General features: G+C 47.6%; 1 protein-coding gene across 2 annotated transcripts in view; it reads left to right on the plus strand.

Annotated features, from left to right (window-relative positions):
- The first annotated feature begins 5834 nt into the window (after positions 1–5834).
- The window catches only part of LOC135918808 (uncharacterized), a 124354-nt gene continuing 109648 nt past the window's right edge, over positions 5835–20540 (plus strand). Inside the window, exon 1 of one of the 2 annotated variants that reach the window (XR_011511765.1) lies at positions 5835–6399. Coding sequence is in view for 1 of the 2 variants with exons in the window: in XM_070532935.1 (XP_070389036.1) it covers positions 6972–6998 (27 nt within the window). In the remaining variant the exon portion in view is untranslated. Of the gene's footprint in view, positions 6999–20540 lie in introns of both variants that reach the window. The other variant, XM_070532935.1, reaches the window with a different exon arrangement.

Below are 20540 nucleotides of genomic sequence, written 5' to 3' on the forward strand. Positions count from 1 at the left end.
TTATCAATTATTACCGGTCCTTATTAACCTTAGGGGACTTTATTCCACCCTTGTCAATATTTATCGTTCCTTATTATTCTTATCAGAATTAATCCGACTATCGGAAGCTCTTATCGCATTTTCGGGCCTCATGCATCCATGTCGAACCATTATCAAACGTGATGAGACCTACGCAACCCCTCATCACTCCTTGCCATCCTTATCAACTCATTGATTGCTTATGTGATTGTTTTGCGCGATGCGAAGCGCAAGAGGCCCAAGAGATCGGTGGCAATTCCGTAGGTAGAAGAATGTCCCAATGGAATCTTCGCCCTGTTCGCTTTGTAAAAATCTATTCGCACTTTGTTGAGCTAAACTGCGGTAACCGAAAGCCTTTCTATGACTGCCTCTGTTGGTGTTGTGCCTTGTTGTTGTTGCTACTGTTTCTGGAGCTTGTTCCAAAGGCGCTGTTGACGCTTGTGTACTGCCTCTTTAGCCTTTGTCGCAGTAGACCGGTTGAGTCGCTTCAGTCGAATCCGTTCATTGGCTGTCAACGTTCTTGCGTTGGGAGGCTCTGGAAGACGCTGTTCCTTTCCACTCGAATGCTGTCGCAGAGCCTGGCGCGACTTGCGCTCTCGTTCGGCAGCGCGAGCGCACTTGGTTTCCGGAGAAACGGGAGCTCGGGAGCTCGCTTCGGAGAAATCCGACTGACTCTCCTATAGAGGAGTATCTGCCAACGAAGTTTCGAGCGCGAGGGTGACGCCATCTACTGGGTGCATGCGCAGTGCATGCGCCACTCCGATGACATCACAAGTGCCCCCTAGAGGAGTGTGACATGTTCTGCGAACCGGCGCCGCCGATTTCGCCTTAAATCTGTGGACACTTTGCTGAGCTAAACTGCGATAGGCGAAAGCCTATGCATGACTGCCTCTGTTACAGTTCTCTGAACTGTTCTGCGAACACACGCCGCCATGTCCGCGAGCATGCGATACAATCACAGCCATATGATCTCCGTTCGATTTGCCTGCACCACTGTGAACCTGTTCACGACGGTTCACGAGAAGTTCAGAAATTCGGCAGCTCGACTTCTGTGGTGCAGACACAGGGCGGCACTCGAAACGAATGCCAATGTGGAGACACGGTTCAGATGTTATATTATGTCCGACTAACGTAAAGGGAACGGAAAGCGTATGTTTGAGAGGTCCTGCACTGCAGATATGATCGGCTACTGGGGTGTAAAGACACACCACAGTTGCGTATACACATCAGTTGTGCGTAAGCGAGGCTTTAACGGCGCTCGTGCCCGTGTGCTGCGTTGTCTGCTACGCTCTTGCTTCGCACCTGTACGCCTGCACAAAGTCGACACCGACAGTGGAGTGGGTGCAGCAAAATCATGAAACATCCTTGCACCTTTTGAACACCTTTTGAAACGAATGGCATTGTTCAGCGGGCACCATTTCTGCACCGCTAAAATGAATGGCAGGTTGCAGCACCTTGTGAACTGGTTCAGGTGGTGTAGGCGAATCGAACGTATCTCTGGCAAGGCATATGTAAACTGGCAGCGAAGCTTCCATAGAAATCCACATGTCAAGAAAATGGAGCTCGTTGTGACTGTCACCATCTACGTATCGTGGGGATAACTAACGGCAAGCAACAAAATAAAATAATGAAAAAGTGACGTCACAACCAGAAATGCTAGTGACGCAAACATCTTACGCTGCTTGTCGCGAATGTTTGAATTTATTTAGCGTGCGGCATTACGGCCGCTACGACAGCAGGTATTTTTCTTTTCAGGCCGAGGCGAGCTTGCGACTCGCCTTATCGGAAACGCCAGCGTGTCCTTTAACTATTAGGAACGGCGTACGTCTTAATGCGAACGTAATTAGGTTGTTATTGAAGGCAATTGCTCCATTAGCTTCATTAGAAAGGTGAACGAATAGGATGCAAATAAAGGACTTTGTTCAAACAGCTTTCAAAATCAACTTCACTTTTATTTGTATTGAATAATGCAGCCAATATAACTGACTAAGCAAAGCATGTTTCAGTAATGAAAATACTATTGCCAGCACACAGTCATAATGCACAGCAACCTATATGAATCCTTTTCACAGAATCATTCGTAATTCCATGCGACACCAATAATTATCAGGCAACATTGACCCGCATTGTCATTGAGAAAACGTTCCACTTACTAATGTTGCTGCGCGTCGGACAACCAGAGCCTGTGTTACGGAGAGCAAACGAACATAGCGCGATGCTTCTTCTTGGGGCGTTCCGCATGTATCGTCAGGACGAGACAAGAGCGTCTGATACCTTAGCGTGGAATTGCAGGATAATAAAAAACCTGCCCATACACCTTTGAAGTGAAAACTTAGTAGGGGTTCTGAAAAAAGAACTAATAAATTGTGAAATAAAAAAAAGAAATTTACATTTGTTCTTTTAGTGCAGGAAGAATATCTCAAAGCGAAAATGTACTCGCACGCCAGTATTCTGATTAAAAATTTTTAAGCATGTTTTTTACACATAGGTTTTCTACTTACAGTGTTTGTATTCTATTTCAGTGTTCTACTTTTAGCACTTGATTGACTTGCTTCTAACACGTTTATTATAGCAAATACTTCACTTTGTTAAGCTTGAAGTGAGTTCTACGGGTGCTGTAAAGCGCTAAAAATTGAAAGATTTTGGTCCATACGACGCTTTATAAAACTGTACCATACGCGGATATTCCGCACCCTACATTGCAGCCTTTCTTTGAGTATTTATTTCGTGTATTTTAGCCCTTGCTTGCTGCCCACGATAAATGTTTCACACATATAAAAAACAATATATTTTTTTACGTCAATCACTTGAAACAAGTGTAACATGTAATGCGCGCTGCAAGCATCAATGAACATGTTATACATATCTCTGCCGGTAATATCTGCACGCGTTTCAGTCTTCCTATCGCATCGTGATGGATGCGGAGTAATGAGCCATACAGGAATGGGCTGTTTCTACACTTCTGCTGTCTTTAGCAGAATACGGTTGCTTTTTGCGTCATGCGCGTCTCCTTTGTTCACTTTACAACGCTTCGTATATGAGTGATATTCGTGTTTCATATAACTCACAAAAAATTGACTGTAACCCATTTAGTGCAGGCTAAACAGCGAAGAAAGGCGTTAGGCAGGGAGATACGATCTCTCCAATGCTTTTAACAGCATGTTTACAGGAGGCATTCAGAGACCAGGACTGTGAAGAATTGGGGATAAGAGTTAATAGAGAATGCCTTAGTAAATTCCGATTTGCTGACGATATTACCTAGCTTAGTAACTCAGGGGACCAATTGCAATGCATGCTCACTGACCTGGAGAGGAAAAGCACAAGGATGGGTCTAAAATTATTTTGCAGAAAACTAAAGTAATGTTTAACAGTCTTGGAAGAGAACAGCAGTTTACGATAGGTAGCGAGGCACTGGAAGTGGTCAGGGAATAGATCGTTTTAGGGCATGTAGTGACGCCAGATCCGGATCATGAGACTGATATCATCAGAAGAATAAGAATGGGCTGTAGTGCGTTTGGCAGACATTCTCAGTTCATGAACAGCAGGTTGCCATTATCCCCCAAGAGAAAAGTGTATAACAGCTGTGTCTTACCAGTACTCACATACGGGGCAGAAAGTTGGAGGCTTACGAAAAGGGTTCTACTTAAATTGAGGACGATGCAACAAGCTATGGAAAGAAGAATGATGGGCGTAACGTCAAGGGTTAACAAAAGAGCAGATTGGGTGAGGGAACGAACGCGAGTTAATGACATCTTAGTTGAAATCAAAAAAGAATAAATGGGCATGGGCAGGACATGTAATAAGGAGGGAAGATAACCAATCAGCATTAAGGGTTACGCGCTGGATTCCAAGAGAAGGGAAGCGTAGCAGGGGGCGGCAGAAGTTAGGTGGGTGGATGAGATTAAGATGTTTGCAGGGACAACATGGCCACAATTAGCACATGCCCGGGGTAGTTGGAGAAGTATGGGAGAGGCCTTTTCACTGCAGGGGGCGTAGCCAGGAGGATAATGATGATGATAATGATGGTGATGATGATAATGAAGAAACAGCGACTGCGAACGGGCACTTGATTTTCACTAAACCACAGGAAGGGAACTACCGTTTGGGAATACGGAAGTAGAAATTAAAAGAAAATAAATGATGAAAAAAGTTTAATTGGCAGCGAAAGTGCTTAAGAGTGTACTTCGCTTATGCATATACATCTACTTCATGTTGCTTGTCATAACCTTAGAGCGCATCTAGTCGTAATCATAGGTGGGGTAGAAGGCTCTATTAGGTGCCTTTAAGTGTTTGTTCTGCCTGAGTGTTCCATTTGCGTACTATTGCTATATTGATAATGTCACGTAAATTGGAAAAAAATATGCTTGCGATTGATACCTTTATGTTCCCTCGCGTATAGTGACTTGCATTATTGCATTATTCTGCTTTATTCTGTGCCTATTGACGTTGTTACTCTATTCCAGCATCAGGCCTTGGCAAACATATTGCATTGCTCCTATTAGCCATGACGGTAGATGCAAGAGATGGTAACGCTTCTGACTGCTGTCGCATAAGTGTGTAATTACCATGTTTTTTCTCACACAGGACTTGCGCTCTGCGCCCTCGCAATTATGGTTCCGGCGCATTAAATCAGGAAAAAAGATAGGTGTAGTGTTTCGTTGCTACGAGTGTCACCACTTTTCCTCAAGCTTAATCTCTGCGCGGTAAATTAGTGGAGGCTTTAAGCAAGGACATACCGTGTTTATCTACCCCTTGCAAGGTTATGCAAGTACAATTAAGATCAAGTGCAATACAATTTTAGTTTGGCTCAATATGTTAAAAATTAATAGCACATACCGCTAAAGCAATCATGGCAACGCCGCAGCGCTGGTAATTGCATAGTTTGCTTGCGGAAGTCTTTAGGGGCCACTAAAGCGAAGTCATAAATAAGTTTTGACTAATGAAGCATTGTTTGAGAACCCTGCAGGCAGTCATTTAAAAAATGTAGTTTGATTATTAAATGAGAAAATGAAGGTCCAAGTATCAGTATTTGAATTTCGCGGCGTAACCCTAGAGCCGATTGCATGACGTTGGGGATTCCAAAGTGTGTTTTCGCACTTGGGCCGCGTTGGCTGAGTAAAGGTTCCCGAAACTTGCCATGTTTAATACTTAGTTCCTTTAGAACACAATGTAGTCAATCTGTACCGCTATATATAGTTAGTAGGCCCTAGAAGGGGCCATCAAAATCCCAGACGTCACAGCCACCAGGTGCGGGAACATAAGTAGGGGTCGCCTCCCGTATTTCGTTCTTGCGCTTTGTCTGGCTTACCAATCGTCTTACCGTTGTAAGAGTGGTGTTTTTGGTGTTGTAGAACGGTAATTTACTGATGCAGAAGAACTCATTTTTCACTTTAATGTCCGTTGAAGCAGCACTTAAACAAGTGTTGCGTGCACCTGGTGATTTTCCCTGTGACCTAAGTGCCAGCAAGCCATGTACCTCTGAAATGTTTCGCAGGCAGCGGCTGTCGGTGCCATGGCGGCTATCCGGGTGATCTGTGCGGTGCTACGGTGAGCCATAGGCGCCGCCTATTTCTGAGGTCATGCCGCGGAGTTGTTTCGCGTGCAAGCCTAACTGGCCGACTAGTGAAATCGGTGAATTATGTTTGAAGCCCCGCATAAAGCGAAGGAGCAAAGTGCCTCGAAGTGAAGAGAGTCACCGGCCGGGAAAAGCACGAAGGAACGCGCTGAGTGCGCGGCAATGTTCTGCCATCTAGAGGAGTGTATAGGTGACGTTGAGCGAAGGGGGGATGGAGAAACGATGCGAAGCATTGCGGAGGACGAAGGTTGGCGGAAGCACGTTCCGCTGACTTCTGGAAGTGTTGCTATGATTTGTGTGGGTGTTATGAAGGTGCTGTGTTCTGTCTCACGGTGGACAGGTCGAACGCCGAGCGAGGAGGGAGCAGCAACGCAAGCAGTGGCCGGCCGAACACGAGTCCGCCGACCTCGAATTCGTTGCCAAGCGGCGGGTACAAGCTCAACAAGTCAAGAAAACAACGTGGGCTACGCGTTCCCCGGAGACACCCGAGGAATGTGCTAGTCAGCTTGCGACAATGCGGGCGCATCAGGCAAGACGCCGTAGCTTAGAAACGCCTCAGCAGTGTGACGCCCGTTTGGAAACCAAGCGCAGTGTCCTGCGTGGAGCCTGGAAGCGCAACACCGAACAAAATGACAGGCTTCACGCAGGCGGCACCAAAATTTTAGCAGCGTTTTCAGCAATAATCTGTTTCAGTACGTGTGCAGTGTGTGATTGACTCTGGCATCTGCGAGACATCGTTTCCGTCCACGGTTTGGGTTTTCGTGCTCGAACAAGAGATTCCCGAGGCTAACGTAACAACCCTCCAGGTTTGCAACCCCTGTCAATAATTGCTCCAGAAAGGTCAGGTCCCGTCTTTCTCCGCTTCCCACTGGTTTGTGTCTCCGCCCAAGCCGCGTCACTTTTCCAAGCTCAACTCCGTTGCGGAGCCACTGATCCAGGCCACGGAGCCCTGGACCCCGTTTATTCAAATTGGGCGGCTTCTCTACAAAATCGCAGATATGGCATTCGATGGCCGCTTGCGAATGTGGCCGTGGAAACTGACACCATGCTCTGTGCAATCCCTCGGAATATTCAGGACGACAATGCCATCCTGCTTAACATAAATAGGCGGGTGATGCATCCGCATGTGCACCTGTCTGGTTTGGTATCTGATCCCTTGGCTGGAGTACTTGAAGGACACACCGCTTTACAAGTGCAATGGCATCAAGTGTGACTTGAAGCATACCGCCCAGATGTGTGACAAGGTGCCTGCTGCGCAGGAAGCTGACAATGTAGAAGTCCTCGAGGACTGTTCCGAGATGTCGAGCCCAGTGATAACCAATGCAGCCTATAGTTGGACTAAGAAACTGTCATCTATCATGAGAATAACGTACTTGTGATGGCGTCGGGAGAAGGACGAAAACCGGTCAGTAACCTCTTTTATAAAAAGTAGGAAGACTTTTCATTTCTCCAGATTTGTCTTAGCCAGCCTCAGAACATTAAACCTAAATGTCACTGAACCCCTTTTACCATTGCAAGCATTGTGTTTCGGTGCTCGGACCGACAAGGAGACGTGGCTCTGCATGTTATATATAGCTGATTTTCAAGGTGATGCGCTTTTGGGTCGATTCTTGTATGACGGTGTTCTTCCGAAACGTGGAGGAAACCTGGACGTTCACCTGGGCGCAGCTACAAGATGAAAATTTGGTGATGTACGTTGCAGAACCGGAAAATGCGTTTTCCAAACACAGTGCAATATTGGCATAATCGTCAAAACAATCTCTTTGCCATGATTCGCCAGCTCGGCAAACCAAATCTGTTCTTGAGGCTGTCGGCATCAAACGTACATTGGAACTCTTTGATCGAACTCATGCAACACCTTGATCTTGGCGAGGACGACGTGGGGTGGCATTGAGGAGTTGAAAGGGTTCGAACGAGCCATGTATGAGAACAGCGATCATCTGGTGTGCGGTGTACTTTGCCCGTATGGTCCGTCTAGTAAGGAACATTTGAAGAATAAACGGAGCCACCTCATTAGGCCATAGGTTATGCTCGACAATTTCAAGCGCATTGAGTTTGAGCATGGGTAGTGCCCATGCCCACATTCTGCTGTGGGTGGACAATGAACCAAACGAGCACTTGTCTGATACACGCGAGTGACTGTGCGCTTGGCGGAGGCTTTGGTTCGCTCGACGACGATATTCTGAAACGGCCGAGAGTTCAGGAACATCAGAACACTCACACGTGCTACAAACACAAGATCTCGACTTGCCGATTCAGTGCTCCTTTGTGGCTGGTAAATGAAACGGTAATTATGACTACTTTGTCTCCTGCAAGTACCGAGAAGGAAAAGAAAAGCGAGGCTAATAAAAAATAAGAAGGCTAAATAAAATAAAATGCGTGGAGCACTTCGGCCCACACGGCATGAAAAGCTTGACGAAATGTTGGCTGCTCACAAAATAGAAACCATGAACGAGCGCACTGAAATAATCAGATCTGGCATTTTCGGCCCTTCTCTCATGCTCAAACAAGACGACACAGAAGTCCGCCTAAATTACTTTCACCCCTGAATTTCTTCTGTTCTCAACATACACAGGGACCTCACATGCTTCATGTGTCGTTGTTTGAGTACGTCATCAAATCTATTCAGGACATGTCTAAGCTTCACTGTGCCGAAAAGAGTTCAACTACGTACTCAAAAGCCTTGCGGAGCTTGAGCGTTCACATGCACAGCTCTGGAAATGTTTGCTCAGGAGGCTGCCTGATTTCGCTTGTCAGTCTGCATGTCCGAGTGTGCACATGGGTTGGCCTGATGAACGGCCAAAGATATGCAAGACCAACGCTGAAATAGACAAACAAGGGTAGCCTCCAAACAGCGTAACTTGCTGGAAAGAAGTACACGTCCAGCAGTATGCAGATCAACCACAACACTTGAAAAAATTTGCAACTTGCCGAGTGCTTTACCAACTTCAACATGTACAGCAGCAAGAGTTGACTTCATCGGCCATACTGCGCTGCCAGCCTTACCCAAAACTTGCCATGGTCAGCTTTAAAATACACATCTTGCTTTACCTCCAATCCCGAAATAAAGTTCACATTCTGGATCAAAACAACTTTGTCCAATATATCATGCTAATGTGGGGTCTATCGCCACCATCAAAGCTCGTTACAGCAGCGGTGTCAATGTAGCCGGACTGGAGCGCATGTGAATAGTTGCCATTGAAGATGGCCAAAGAAGCGAAGAATAATATGAAGAGGAGAAGAGGGATGCTGGAAAAGATGTTGCCGAAACTACTGCCTGTACCATGGCGGGCGTTTACGGTGGCTCCAATTTGCTTGGTGACGACGATGGCGCTTACAAGAAGGAAGTTGTCAGCGAACGGTGCCCCGCCATCCGATACCGGGTGAACATCATGAAAACGGAAGGGTATTTTGTAGAGCATAGCATGGCTAACTTTGGCCAGCACAACATTCTGGAACACATAATTCGCCGGTTGACAACAGCCGATTCAGCGTATCTACAGGTGTTCTTTACGGGGTCGGCTGGTTGTGGCAGAACGTTTGTCCTGAAAATTATCATGGATGTTTATAACCACCTCTGTAACTTTGGCAGCACGACAGACAACGGTGTGAATGCCTACGTAGCATGTACTGCAACGGGCAAGGCTGTGGTGGTTTTGGGTGGCGTCACCGTGCACTCTGCGTTTAGGTTGACACTGCCCCACAAAGCCGATGACAGGTACCTGTCAGAGTAATTTAAACTTCTACAGGCTCCACTTCAAAGACATACGATGCATAATCATAGACGAGGTGAGCATAAAGTCTTCCCGAGTGCTCGCCCTCGTCAACCGCCGATTTGCAGTATCCGCAAGGACCGAATGAGTCAGCTATTCGGTGGGTTTGAGATCATTTTCAGCGTAGACGTGCGACAACTGCCCCCTGTCCGAGTAGCTGAAGTGTACGAACGCCCTAAACGCAGTAGTGCAGTGGCCGACGGAGGAGTGTTGCCGTATGATCAACTTTCCTTCTATAGGCTGACTCCAGCTGTTCGGCAAAGCAGCACATCCTTCCCGAGCATCCTTTCCAAGATTAGCGGCGGCCGGCCGTTGGACGCTGACGAAATTCGAATGCTGCAGAAGCGCTTTACGATGGCTGCCGATTTCGCTGTGCTGTTCCCCGACGCTGTTAGGCTACAGTTCACAAACAACGATGCCGATGCCCTCCATGTCAAGGTAGCCGAAATGTGTCACTCGCATATCGAAGCCGCTGGGGATATAGACAACATTCGCGGCGCTCGTATGACTCGTGAGCTACGCTTGCCAACGAAAAGTTTGCGAGTTAACCAAGGCTCACACTCGTAATATGACTGCGTAGGTGATGCTCTGAATTGGCAAGGCTTACATCATGGTTCTCAACTTTACCTTATCAACGGGCATGTCAACGCCTCGATTGAGAAAAAGCGCCACCGGGACAGTTGACCATTTGTGGCTACAGTGTCCTCAAACGATGGGACACCTGACAAAGGTAAATCCTAAACAATTTCGCCAACACTTGCCTCACATATCTGTGCAACTAAAGCCGGTGGAAAGGCATATATACTGCTGTGTGTGCATTCAAAGTCAATGGGGCGAGACACGCCTCTCTTCGCCACTCTCACTTTCCGCTGGCTCAGGCAAGCGCGATAGCGACACAGAAATCCCAGGGTGGCACCTCTTACCGCGTCGTGATGGAATATGCCAAAACGTGCTCGCAAAAGTTGGTGTACGTGGTTTTGAGCCGGGTCAGTTCTAAGGCCTGTACCTGACAAATACCTCTGACGTGGGAAAGTTTCATCACACTGGAAAAAATGTGAACAGGAGTCTCGCCGACGAATTATACCGTGCGAAAAAGCATGAGCTCGAAACTGACGGACCATCCTTGCATTGGTGGAAGGCAAAGAGCACTCTCCGCTAATGCTTAACGTGTACTCTTTGCGAACCCATGTGCGAGATCTTACCCATGACTACTTCCTGCAAAATGTAAAACCTGCATTACCTGTAGGAGACTTGAATATCCGACAGTCATCTCCCTGCTTCACTAGATGGGTTTCCCTACGTCTGCAGTGCATCTAGACACGACGACCGAGCGGCGGGTGCAGCCATTTACTTCAAGCCTGGCTACTCTAGGACTCCGGTTCACGTGCCTAACAAGGCAGAAATGAAAAAAAATTAAATTATGGGGTTTTACGTGCCAAAACCACTTTCTGATTATGAGACACGCCGTAGTGGAGCACTCCGGAAACTTCGACCACCTGGGGATCATTAACGTGCACCTAAATCTAAGTACACAAGTGTTTTCGCATTTCGCCCCCATCGGAATGCGGCCGCCCTGGCCGGGATTCGATCCCGTGAACTTGTGCTCAGCAGCCTAACACCATATCCACTGAGCAACCACGGCGGGTAAGGTAGAAATGAAGGGTGACGTATGTGGCGCACGACTACTGAATGGTGGGCTTGTGATGGACGGTTATATGTCTACGCAAGGTAGTGTAGACGATGCAGTGAATGTGATGCACATTGCCTTGCCGCCTACGTACCTAGCGAAAATTTCATAGTACTAGGGCATTTAAACAAAGACATTCGTCGGCACCAGCGTTTGTCCACGACATGATGGATAGGTGTTGTCTGTACTTGGCCAGCCCATCGGACGCTATAATGACTTCTGAAAACCTGCCCTGACCTGAATATTTAGGCTAGATGCCGAATTACAAGCGTGTGTTATGCTTCCAACTACTTTACAGGCGAGGATACTCTAGTGAGTGTGCTCTGTGGCCTAATGTGATGCCCTCTGTAGCAAGACATTACACATCAACGACACTCTTTCTTGTGTTTGAATATCTACCGGTTGGACGAGGTACATTGTGGTGGAAAGCCCGTAGTGGGTGACATGGGTATGGCCGAATTGGAAAATATCCTCGGAGATGTACGCACTGACACTTTGTAAATGAAACACGGCAAACAAGAAGAAGGTGCAATAATGCAAGTATTACACAACTAAATTGCGTAAAATAATAAAGAGTGCGCATTTCCTTAGACTTAACTACCCTCTTTCCGGATGGCATTTTACTCTTCCTAATAAAATCCTAAAAGGGACAAAAAAGAAGCAAATAAATGTCGAATTTTCGCACGAAAGGCGTAGTATCGATTGCGATAGCATATTAGTGGATACCTATATGAAATAAGGATAGCAGTTCGGCTGTATAGGCTTACAAACATTCGGTTACCAACTAAATTGACAAGCACGGGGCCAGCAAGCACGGGTAGACATGAACACATCCCACTCAATGACCGGGGACACTCACTGTCCAAACCCTGCCGTGAGGAAGCGCGGCAGCAGCAGAGAGGGAAGTGACTTTCGCGCTGTCTACAGTTACAACACAAATTCAGCGGCTTCAACATAGCGCACATGCGGCTATGAGCCGTCGGCGCCCTCGATACATCTAAACTCTCCAGATCGCTTTCAAACTAACGCGCACAGTCCATGGAATACGCAGCTGGTGGCGGAGTACAATGCTACCCTTCCCTCCCACCTTTCCCCCTCGGACCATGCGCACGACGGAAAACAGCGCACTGCCTCTCCGCTTTCTTCTTTTGAGCCGCGATCGTGGAGTCGCCACCACGCGCTTTCACCCGGCACAAGAAGTATAACGTCGCGCGGGGACGATGTTATTGCCCTTGGATGCCCTTGGACTTTATAGAGGAGATCGGGACGACGACGATTGCGAGTCTATGTATAATTTATATCGCGATCTTATAGGTATAATGATTGCTCGTAACCCATATTCACGAAGTGAAACGTAACTGTAATCTCTTAAAATTTGTACATAAGACCGGAGAGCTTTGAGAGTCCTACGCCGCAGAGGAAAAAAATTAAACAAGAGCAGAGACTCCCATAGAGCCCAGCGGCTGAACCGACTGTAGCGCACTGGCTGAACCACACTTCCGGTTTCGGTTCTGGGCGTCCGTGTTATGAACGCTTGCTTTAACGCGTTACGCCCGCTGTGCTGATCGGTGCGGTTTTTTTCCCTTTTGCTTCAGCTCTTCAACCGCGCGCGACCACCGTGTGGAATCGTTTTATTTAGGGAAAAACCATTGCGAACCATCTTTACAAGCCTCCATCACATCTTTGCCAAATGCAATTTCATGAAATACGCGCAAGACGCCGTGTGAAATGAAGAAACGTTCATTTTGCTTTGTATAAATGCTTTTTCCTGGCTTTTTGTGCATTTATCCAACGTTGTGCCGGCAGGTAAGTAGAGTAGTTCGCTTACGAAGCTGCACCGACAGCACCATATGGAAAAAAGTAAATTACAAGCATGCGTTACCTTGGTGTTTAGACCTTATTGGAATACTGGGTGTAGAGGCAAAAAGTAATAAGTGGTGATATGGGCTGCATTGCAAACCAAAGCAATTCTCATTTACGTATACATGGGAAAGAAAATAACTGACTCATACCAAACAACACCACAAATTACTAAACATCTGATTTAAAAGCATTCCCCATTCCCGGGCAAATATTTCCTGCACTTTAAGAGCACAAGTACATGCGTGAGTGACTGTTTCCAAAAAAACACAGCTGTCCCCAACACCAGCTCTCAGCCAGACCACGCTAGATGCTCGCAGGATGCCTTCTACTCACACTCAAGACAAATGCTTGGGTACAAAGAGTTGTTTCAGTCGTTCAGAAGACAGAATTTTCGATTTACAAGTTCCTTGCTTTTGAGCTCCTCGGCGTTATTTGTTGTGCGTTCTGTCCGCACAAGCAACACACTCAAATTTTATCACTTTAGGCGATAGCTCGTCGCGTTTTAGGCAATCGTGAGCACTGGAAGAACGTATATGTTGTTAAGGGGGCTATAAAGAGCGCAACAAGCTTCTTCCACTAAGATTCGGTAGACGCCAAAGTTTGACACCACTGCCCGAGCTGCTTTTCGCTAACTGCATCACAACGCCAGGCGCAGCGCGCGTGCCTCAAAAGTGTCCGAAAATGTAACGAAATTAAGTACAATATTTTTGCAGGTCAGAAAAAGCGCCACGCACATGTCCCAGTAAGGTTCAGTACGCGCGAAAGTTCCTTACATGGCCGAGCGGCCTTTCGCCAACTGCGTGACCAAGCTGGGCGCGAGTCCAGCATGCCCAAACACTATCTCGATTAGTTAAAATAATGTTCGATCCCACAGAAAGCATCGCAAACATATCTCAGTACGAATCATTAACTCAAAGTAACTGTGCCAAGACGGCCCAGCTGTTTTTCGCTAACTGCGTCACAAGTCACGGTTCTGGGCTGTAAGACTGAATTGCTTTAAATACGTCGCATACTGTTAAACAAGATTTCTCATCGTGCCGTGGTCCCATAGTGCACTGGTGCCATGCCGAAATGTAGAAGGAACGTGCGAATACGCTGGGAGCCCAACAAACGAGACTACATTTAAAAAAAATGACAAAGAGAGAGAAAGTAAATAAAAAGGTGGGAAAGGCGGGTCGCCGAACAGGTGAACTTGACAGGCGCAGCCGGCCTCTCTCGCATCGGTGGCGTGACTGGAGCATGACGCATGTATCTGGCGCATCTGGCCTGCCGTTAGCTTGTTGCTAGGTAGCGCAAGAAAACTAATTCGCAAAGTATAGGTTCACTTTACGCACAACAATTTTCCTTTCAGTAGAAAAAAATTAAACTAAAATACAACAACGGCTGTTGACCTCATTTCACTTTTTTTTTTCGATGCACGCGGCAGGTAACGGACAACATTAATACTAGCGTGGCGTATTTACTGTAGCCAGTCATTGCAGAGTGTCATCTATTGATGAATTTCGTCATCCATGCTTATGTAATCTTGTTCCTCATACTTCATACGTAATATTTGTCAAGGATGCGTCTTTACATCTGTGCTATCTCAAACTAGGATTCTTGCGAGGTCCAACTTTTTTTGCAGGTGGCGTTTGAAATGTTATTGTTGTAGCAAGGCATGAATGAATGAACGTCCGAGGACACGTAAGCATTTTTCATCACTTGTGAACGGGAAAGCATTTTTGTCCTAATGAACGCCGCTTATACCGTTCACAGGTAAGCCGCGGTGAATTTGACGTCACGCTTTCGTCATGCCAGGCGTGGCAATGTAAAATCCGGTCCAAGTAGCATGATGTCAAGCAGAATGTGCAAGCCTACTTTATAGGAGAAGCTGGTTTAGCCTAGTGGGAAAGACACTCGGCTTCTGAGCCTCGGGTCACAGCTTCGAAATTCACTACCACCAACGCTCTTCCTTTCGCATTTATTCCAAGGCAAAGTTAGAACGCCTGCGAGACTATATGGGGACAAGGACTGCGCAGATAACGCCGGCTTGCGAAAGCAAAAGTGACGTGGCCTCGAGGCGATGGCCTACCACCATTCCGCAACACCTGGTGCGGCAGCAGGTGTTCCCTTTCGATTGCTGTGCTCCGCCGAGGGGTGCACGCCACGATTTGTCGCAGCCGAATGGATTTTAGGCGCCGTTTCTCTGCGATTAATGTCCGCTTTCTTTTAGCTCAATGGGCCATTGACGAGTTCGCACCAATAAACGTGTATTTTCCAAACAGTGTTCTTGAGCGTTTAGGCTTGAGGTCAGCCTACGTCGGAAGGGGCATCATTCGAGATATGATCTGGCCGTCATCACCTTCCCGGCTATCAAAACAAGTCTTTGTTACTCGCACAGGGTCGGGGTGAAGATCTTGGCCTCCCACGTCTCGCTGAGTTGGTTATGTCTTCGGATAGTTAGAGGCTTGGTATTGGCCTCGAGCTCCACCACTGGAAAAGCTGGCGCCACCGTCGGCGTGCCGTGCTAGGAGGGATCACGTGGACATAGCGACCGCGTCGGCTGCTTCGGGCGCGCCGAAGCGAGCTGAAAACGAGTTTAAATTCCCTCGTACTCTGCGGTTTTCTTTTAGTGGCGAAATTTTCACGCTTCGAGTGTCTCCTTTAGAACGCTTGAAGGCACTACAATAGGTAGTGGCTGCCTTTGAAGGCGCGCGACATGGTAGGCTACTGCTCGGTGCCGCAGGGCCGGACGCACGTAATGGAGGCCGGTGTCAGCCTTATTCGCACGTAGCCGCAGGACAAGAAGCTGTGTGAAGCTTGGCTCGCGAAACATAAAACCGGCAAACTGTCATCGGCTACAACTCGGGTATGCAGCAAGCACAGACGCAAGGAAGATTCCTGCTACGGCGCCCGGTCTGCGATGTTCTGGAAACGCGCACTGAGACGCTCGCCCGAGTCCGCTGCCCGACTAATGTCATGACGGTTTAGTCTATGAACTTGTCGATACTATAGATACTGGCAAGTTCAGTGCAGTGGAAAGGCAGCGGTAAGAAGCACATTTAAAGAAAGCATGGCATATGGTCATGTTTGTGTTATGAATTAATGCACTGGATTACAAAAAAGGAGCAGCGGGAAATTGCACGCTGAGATCGCCGATAAACATACAGTGCGACGCAACTCGAGAAATAGTATTGAAAGGTCAAAGAATTTAGAAGAAAAAAAAGATTGAATCGTCGCGACGGCACATCACAGTCCCGTAGGAGTCGAAGTCTCTACAATGAAATTATTTTCGAACAGCTCTGATAGCGCCCACGCAACAATGGTTGCTTGTATACTGTCGAATGCTCATATTCTGCGGCCTTAAGCTCATGGCACGGTGCGAAAATGCGCGCGCGGAGAAAGCGAAACAGTGCGCGGACAAGCATGCAGACGCGCAGTCGGTCGCTGCGAATCTGCGCGATCGCTCCATTGAGGCTTCATTCTATTACGCTCCATTTAGTTATACAAACACTATAAGAACATATTTCACATAGTTTGCTCTCGGCGTTTACCTACCTTTCACGCAAGAAGCCGGTTCGGGAGATTTCATCGCGGCGACCGCGCGCAGTGGCGTTCACTGTACGTATTCGGTAAAGAGATAGCGGCTGTAAACGATTGTGTGCTTTCAGTTTGCCCAAGATTATTATTTAGACAGCAAGAAACTTCTCTCGTTTCGAAAGTACTTACAGAAATGTCCGGGAGAGCTCGCGCGTGGTGTTTTCAGTGAGCGCTGACAGCAAAACCTATGAGGAGCGCGCCACGTGATCCCTCATACTACGCCAGCGAGGCCCTTCCGATAGAGGGCGACTCCGTAACTCCTCGCCGCCAATAGGTGTTTTCGTGGAGCCACGGGCACTCGTGTAGTGGATGTGCTGGGTGTCCGGCACGTCATACATAGGGAAGTTGTAGGTGTGAAGCGTCGGGTGGATCCGGTAGATGAGGATGCCATAGGTGTAGGTCTTGCTCTGTGGTCTTTGGAGATTGGTGTTCTCCTCTTTGGTGAAGTCCGGATGATTTTACCTTGCGTGCCAGTGAGCCGTGTTGTAGGATGAGTGATGGTCTCCGCTTCCGCTGCGGTGCAAGGTTTCCAGGCGTCTCATGAGATGGGAAGAGAGGCGCATGTGACATGACCGTGGGCAGTGGCGGGAGCTGGTTCGTTTTGCTCGAACCTCTCATGCTTTGGTACCCACATGACGCAGGTGTATGGGAACACAATTATTCCGTTCTTCAGCATCCTGACACCTTTCACCGACATTCGGCTTCTGGTGTAGTTGAGTATTGAGAATCCGTGAGTCCTTAAACACTGTGACCACGCCTTCGTTGTGGTGGTGGCGAGGAAGATCGCCGCTTCATCCGCCGTCTCGTAGTACCGCACCTTCACGGTGGCGGAGGCCAGCTGCTTGCGTCTCGACTCGAGTACGCTATTATATTGGTAGGTTTTGCTTGGGTATTTCACTGAGTCGACGTAGGCAGCAATTAGATCGTGCCAGTGTCTTCTTCGAATGGCGTGGACTCGAACGAGCCGGCGTCCTTGATAGTTCTCGGGATGCAGGCTGCGTGGGAGTTTTGCGAGGATGAGGGATTCTCTTAGCTATGGCGGTATTTAGACCTTGCGATCCGCGTCAAAGATGCAATGTTCATCGTAGCCGAGGTGTGCAAGCACCGATCTGCCTGCCGGCGTGATCTTCAGACTCGTACGCTGGCTGCTGTTCTGTGCTTCCACCGGCTCTTGTCACGTACTATAAACGCACATTTTCAGGAGTCGGGTGGTTGACACAACGGGTTTTAGTCTCATGCCAAGACTCGTACCTTTGCAGATGTCCACATTTAGCTTGTCGAGTTCAGAGTTCTTGAGAGCGAGGTATGGGGTCCTGTACTTATTCTGCCGCACAGCAGAGCTTCAACGACACTGAGGGTGTGTTGTTTCATTAGTACACTGCTTCGGTTGGCTACACTCTTTAAGACGTGTGTGAGTTGAGAGATCGTGCTTTGGAACCGAGTGAGCGTGGCAGCCTCCGATCCGTCTCGGTGCCAGCACAAGCCCAGTACTCGAAGCGAGGTGAACTTCGGTATTTCGATTACACTGAGCATGGCACACGGATCTGAGCTGTGCTCGCAATGATGATGTCTTCTGTCTTCTGCACCTCAACTCGAACGTCATCATGGCAGTGCTGCCCAGCGAAGCCGCTGGATCTTCCAATCACGTGGGCGACTGCGGTCAGGCGCCATTCGTTGAGTCCGACTTGTGATCTGCGGATGATCTTTAAGTCGCTCGTTGACAAAGGCAGCATCATCAGGTTGCCTTGTCCCGCTGGTTGTGAGGGCTTAGGCTCTAGTTTCGGCAATAGGTTGGGTGTTTTTATTGGTTTCTATGATTCTTTTATCTTGCGCCCGACTTGCAGCAATTCATTATATTGCCTGTCTGTTTTTTCCCCGCTGTTGGCGTCACAGGTCCATGCTAACGTGGTTGCGAAACTCAGGTCCATCCCCTCCATTGCCCTTGTTGCATGTACCTCTTTTAGCGGGGTAGCCATCTGCTTTTCTCGTAAGTGTAGGCGGCGGCTAAAAAGTGATGCTTATTCTAGCCTTTGTCCATGGAGGTGCGGGCGCAATGCCTTCTCCCGGGAGCTGGGCGCATGTGACGCGGTTGCGAGCCGAGCGTTTCCCTGTACGTTCGGCGGGCTACCTTGGCGTTAGGGTTAGCCCGGTGTGAGGCAGACTCGAAATGTTAATAGTGTTAAAAGTGATTTCCACTCATAGCTTAGTCGGAGATGTCAGTCCGTTCTTCGTGACCTGTCGAATTGACCGGCACAAAACCAAGAACTTTCTTTGCAGGATCCCGTGTGAAGCGCTTCGGCACTCCGTGGCCCCTGGCGGCGCTGTTTCGTGTAGTAAGGCACTTATAAAATGATTGCCATTGTAAGAATAAGTAGCACCTGCGAGTTTGCCGCCGTCGATTCCCTCTTTACTGGCGCCTTTTCCGTCAAGCATTAGCTTACCTTGATTTTAATGTGTCGTCACGTTTCTGAATTGCTGATGAATTGGTCAATGAAGGGTGCGGAATTGTAAAGGTGCGAAGGCACTGCGACAAAATTTACATCACCCGAATTCGATAGCAACGCACTGGCGTCGCTTTCATTGTGTGCTAGTAAAGAGACGACGCCGACGCATATCCGCAGTTCCAAACCTCCATGCGTCGAGCGCTTCGCTGTGTTCTCTTATGGAATGCATGAGTCATGCGGCTCGATTGCACGCAATCTGTTCTACTGAAACGCCCATGAAGTGCACCTGAATCACGAGATTTTGCGGTGTGTGCGTTTCGCAGAAAAGCCGCCATCCCGTTGATTTAAAGCATTATATTTGTACAGCCGTAATTCTTTTTGGGCTCGATATGACATTGCTTTCGTACAGGCCTAATTACAGATATATTTTAAACGTTTCGTCAAGAACCCTAGCCGAATTACCACAAAAAACCATTCTCACTACTCAGGCCTTCAGCACATGTGATGAAACTATATGCTTCCGCAACAAAATGGGCATTGAAGGGAAATCCATAAAAGAATATAAGGATGCAGGGGCTCAATTTTTATGCTGCTTCATTTGTTTGTATGTTTGAGAAAATTTCGTATCATTACTTTAAAAAAAATCGTCTTAACGAGAAAGCGTGCGAAGTGGAAAATAACAAGCAGAAGTTCATGCGCCTACTAAATTTTAGTCGACCTGTTGAAAAGTAACAGAAAGCCAATTTTTACTGTCCATTACGAGGCCCATTTGTTTAAAAATATGCACCATTGTTTACATCACATATTAGGTTAGTGCTGATTGCAGATGTTATCAGATGGATACGTTCAGTTATGGTGAAAGTCATGAGATATTTTATTATATTTTCCCTAAATCATTTCTCTCCCAACTACAGCTAATAAAGCTAGTTATATTACTCATCACTGAGTTTCATATACCTACATAAACTGCTTGTTTTTCTTAGTTTTCAGTAATGTGTTCCTTATTAAACTAAGTAAGCCCTCTGGCTTAGAAAGTCTCGTTGACCACACACACGGAATATAAAGCAGGGCGAGGGAGAAACCAGATCAACGCTTTCTCGTGACAGCAGCTTTAGCGAAGCTCTTCTATCACCGTGCTGTCATGCTATCGACAGCCCTCGCTGCGCTTGCAGGCCTAATGTTACGTCCACAAAGACGAGGAGCGCGTTTGGCTGCAAAAACCGTTAAGTCGACGTCAGCGCTAACCTTAATGGTCTCGGTTGTAGAGCAAGAGAGATGGGTAAACGCTGATTTCGCTCCAGGTATAGAGTCTACAGATTACTTGAGTCTTCCGAATCAAGATTGTGTGTTATGTGCTTTTGCAGAAGGCTCCAGCAAGTTGGTGGCAATCGTTCAGGACGAGTGATCCCTCCGGTAGAGGAGAGCGACAGAAAAAAACTTGGAGTACGCATAAGCTTCGCCTTTAACAGTGGAACGCGATAGAATTAAAAAATTCCGGGCTGGCTTATCACACTACCCGGCAACTGCAGCTTATGTAACTGTAACGTTTACTGGGAAACATTGGCGGCGAACGCTATGCATGAACGTGAGCTTTCTGGTAG

Source organism: Dermacentor albipictus, chromosome 2 (genome assembly GCF_038994185.2).
Source record: "Dermacentor albipictus isolate Rhodes 1998 colony chromosome 2, USDA_Dalb.pri_finalv2, whole genome shotgun sequence".
Classification (NCBI taxonomy): Eukaryota; Metazoa; Arthropoda; class Arachnida; order Ixodida; family Ixodidae; genus Dermacentor; species Dermacentor albipictus.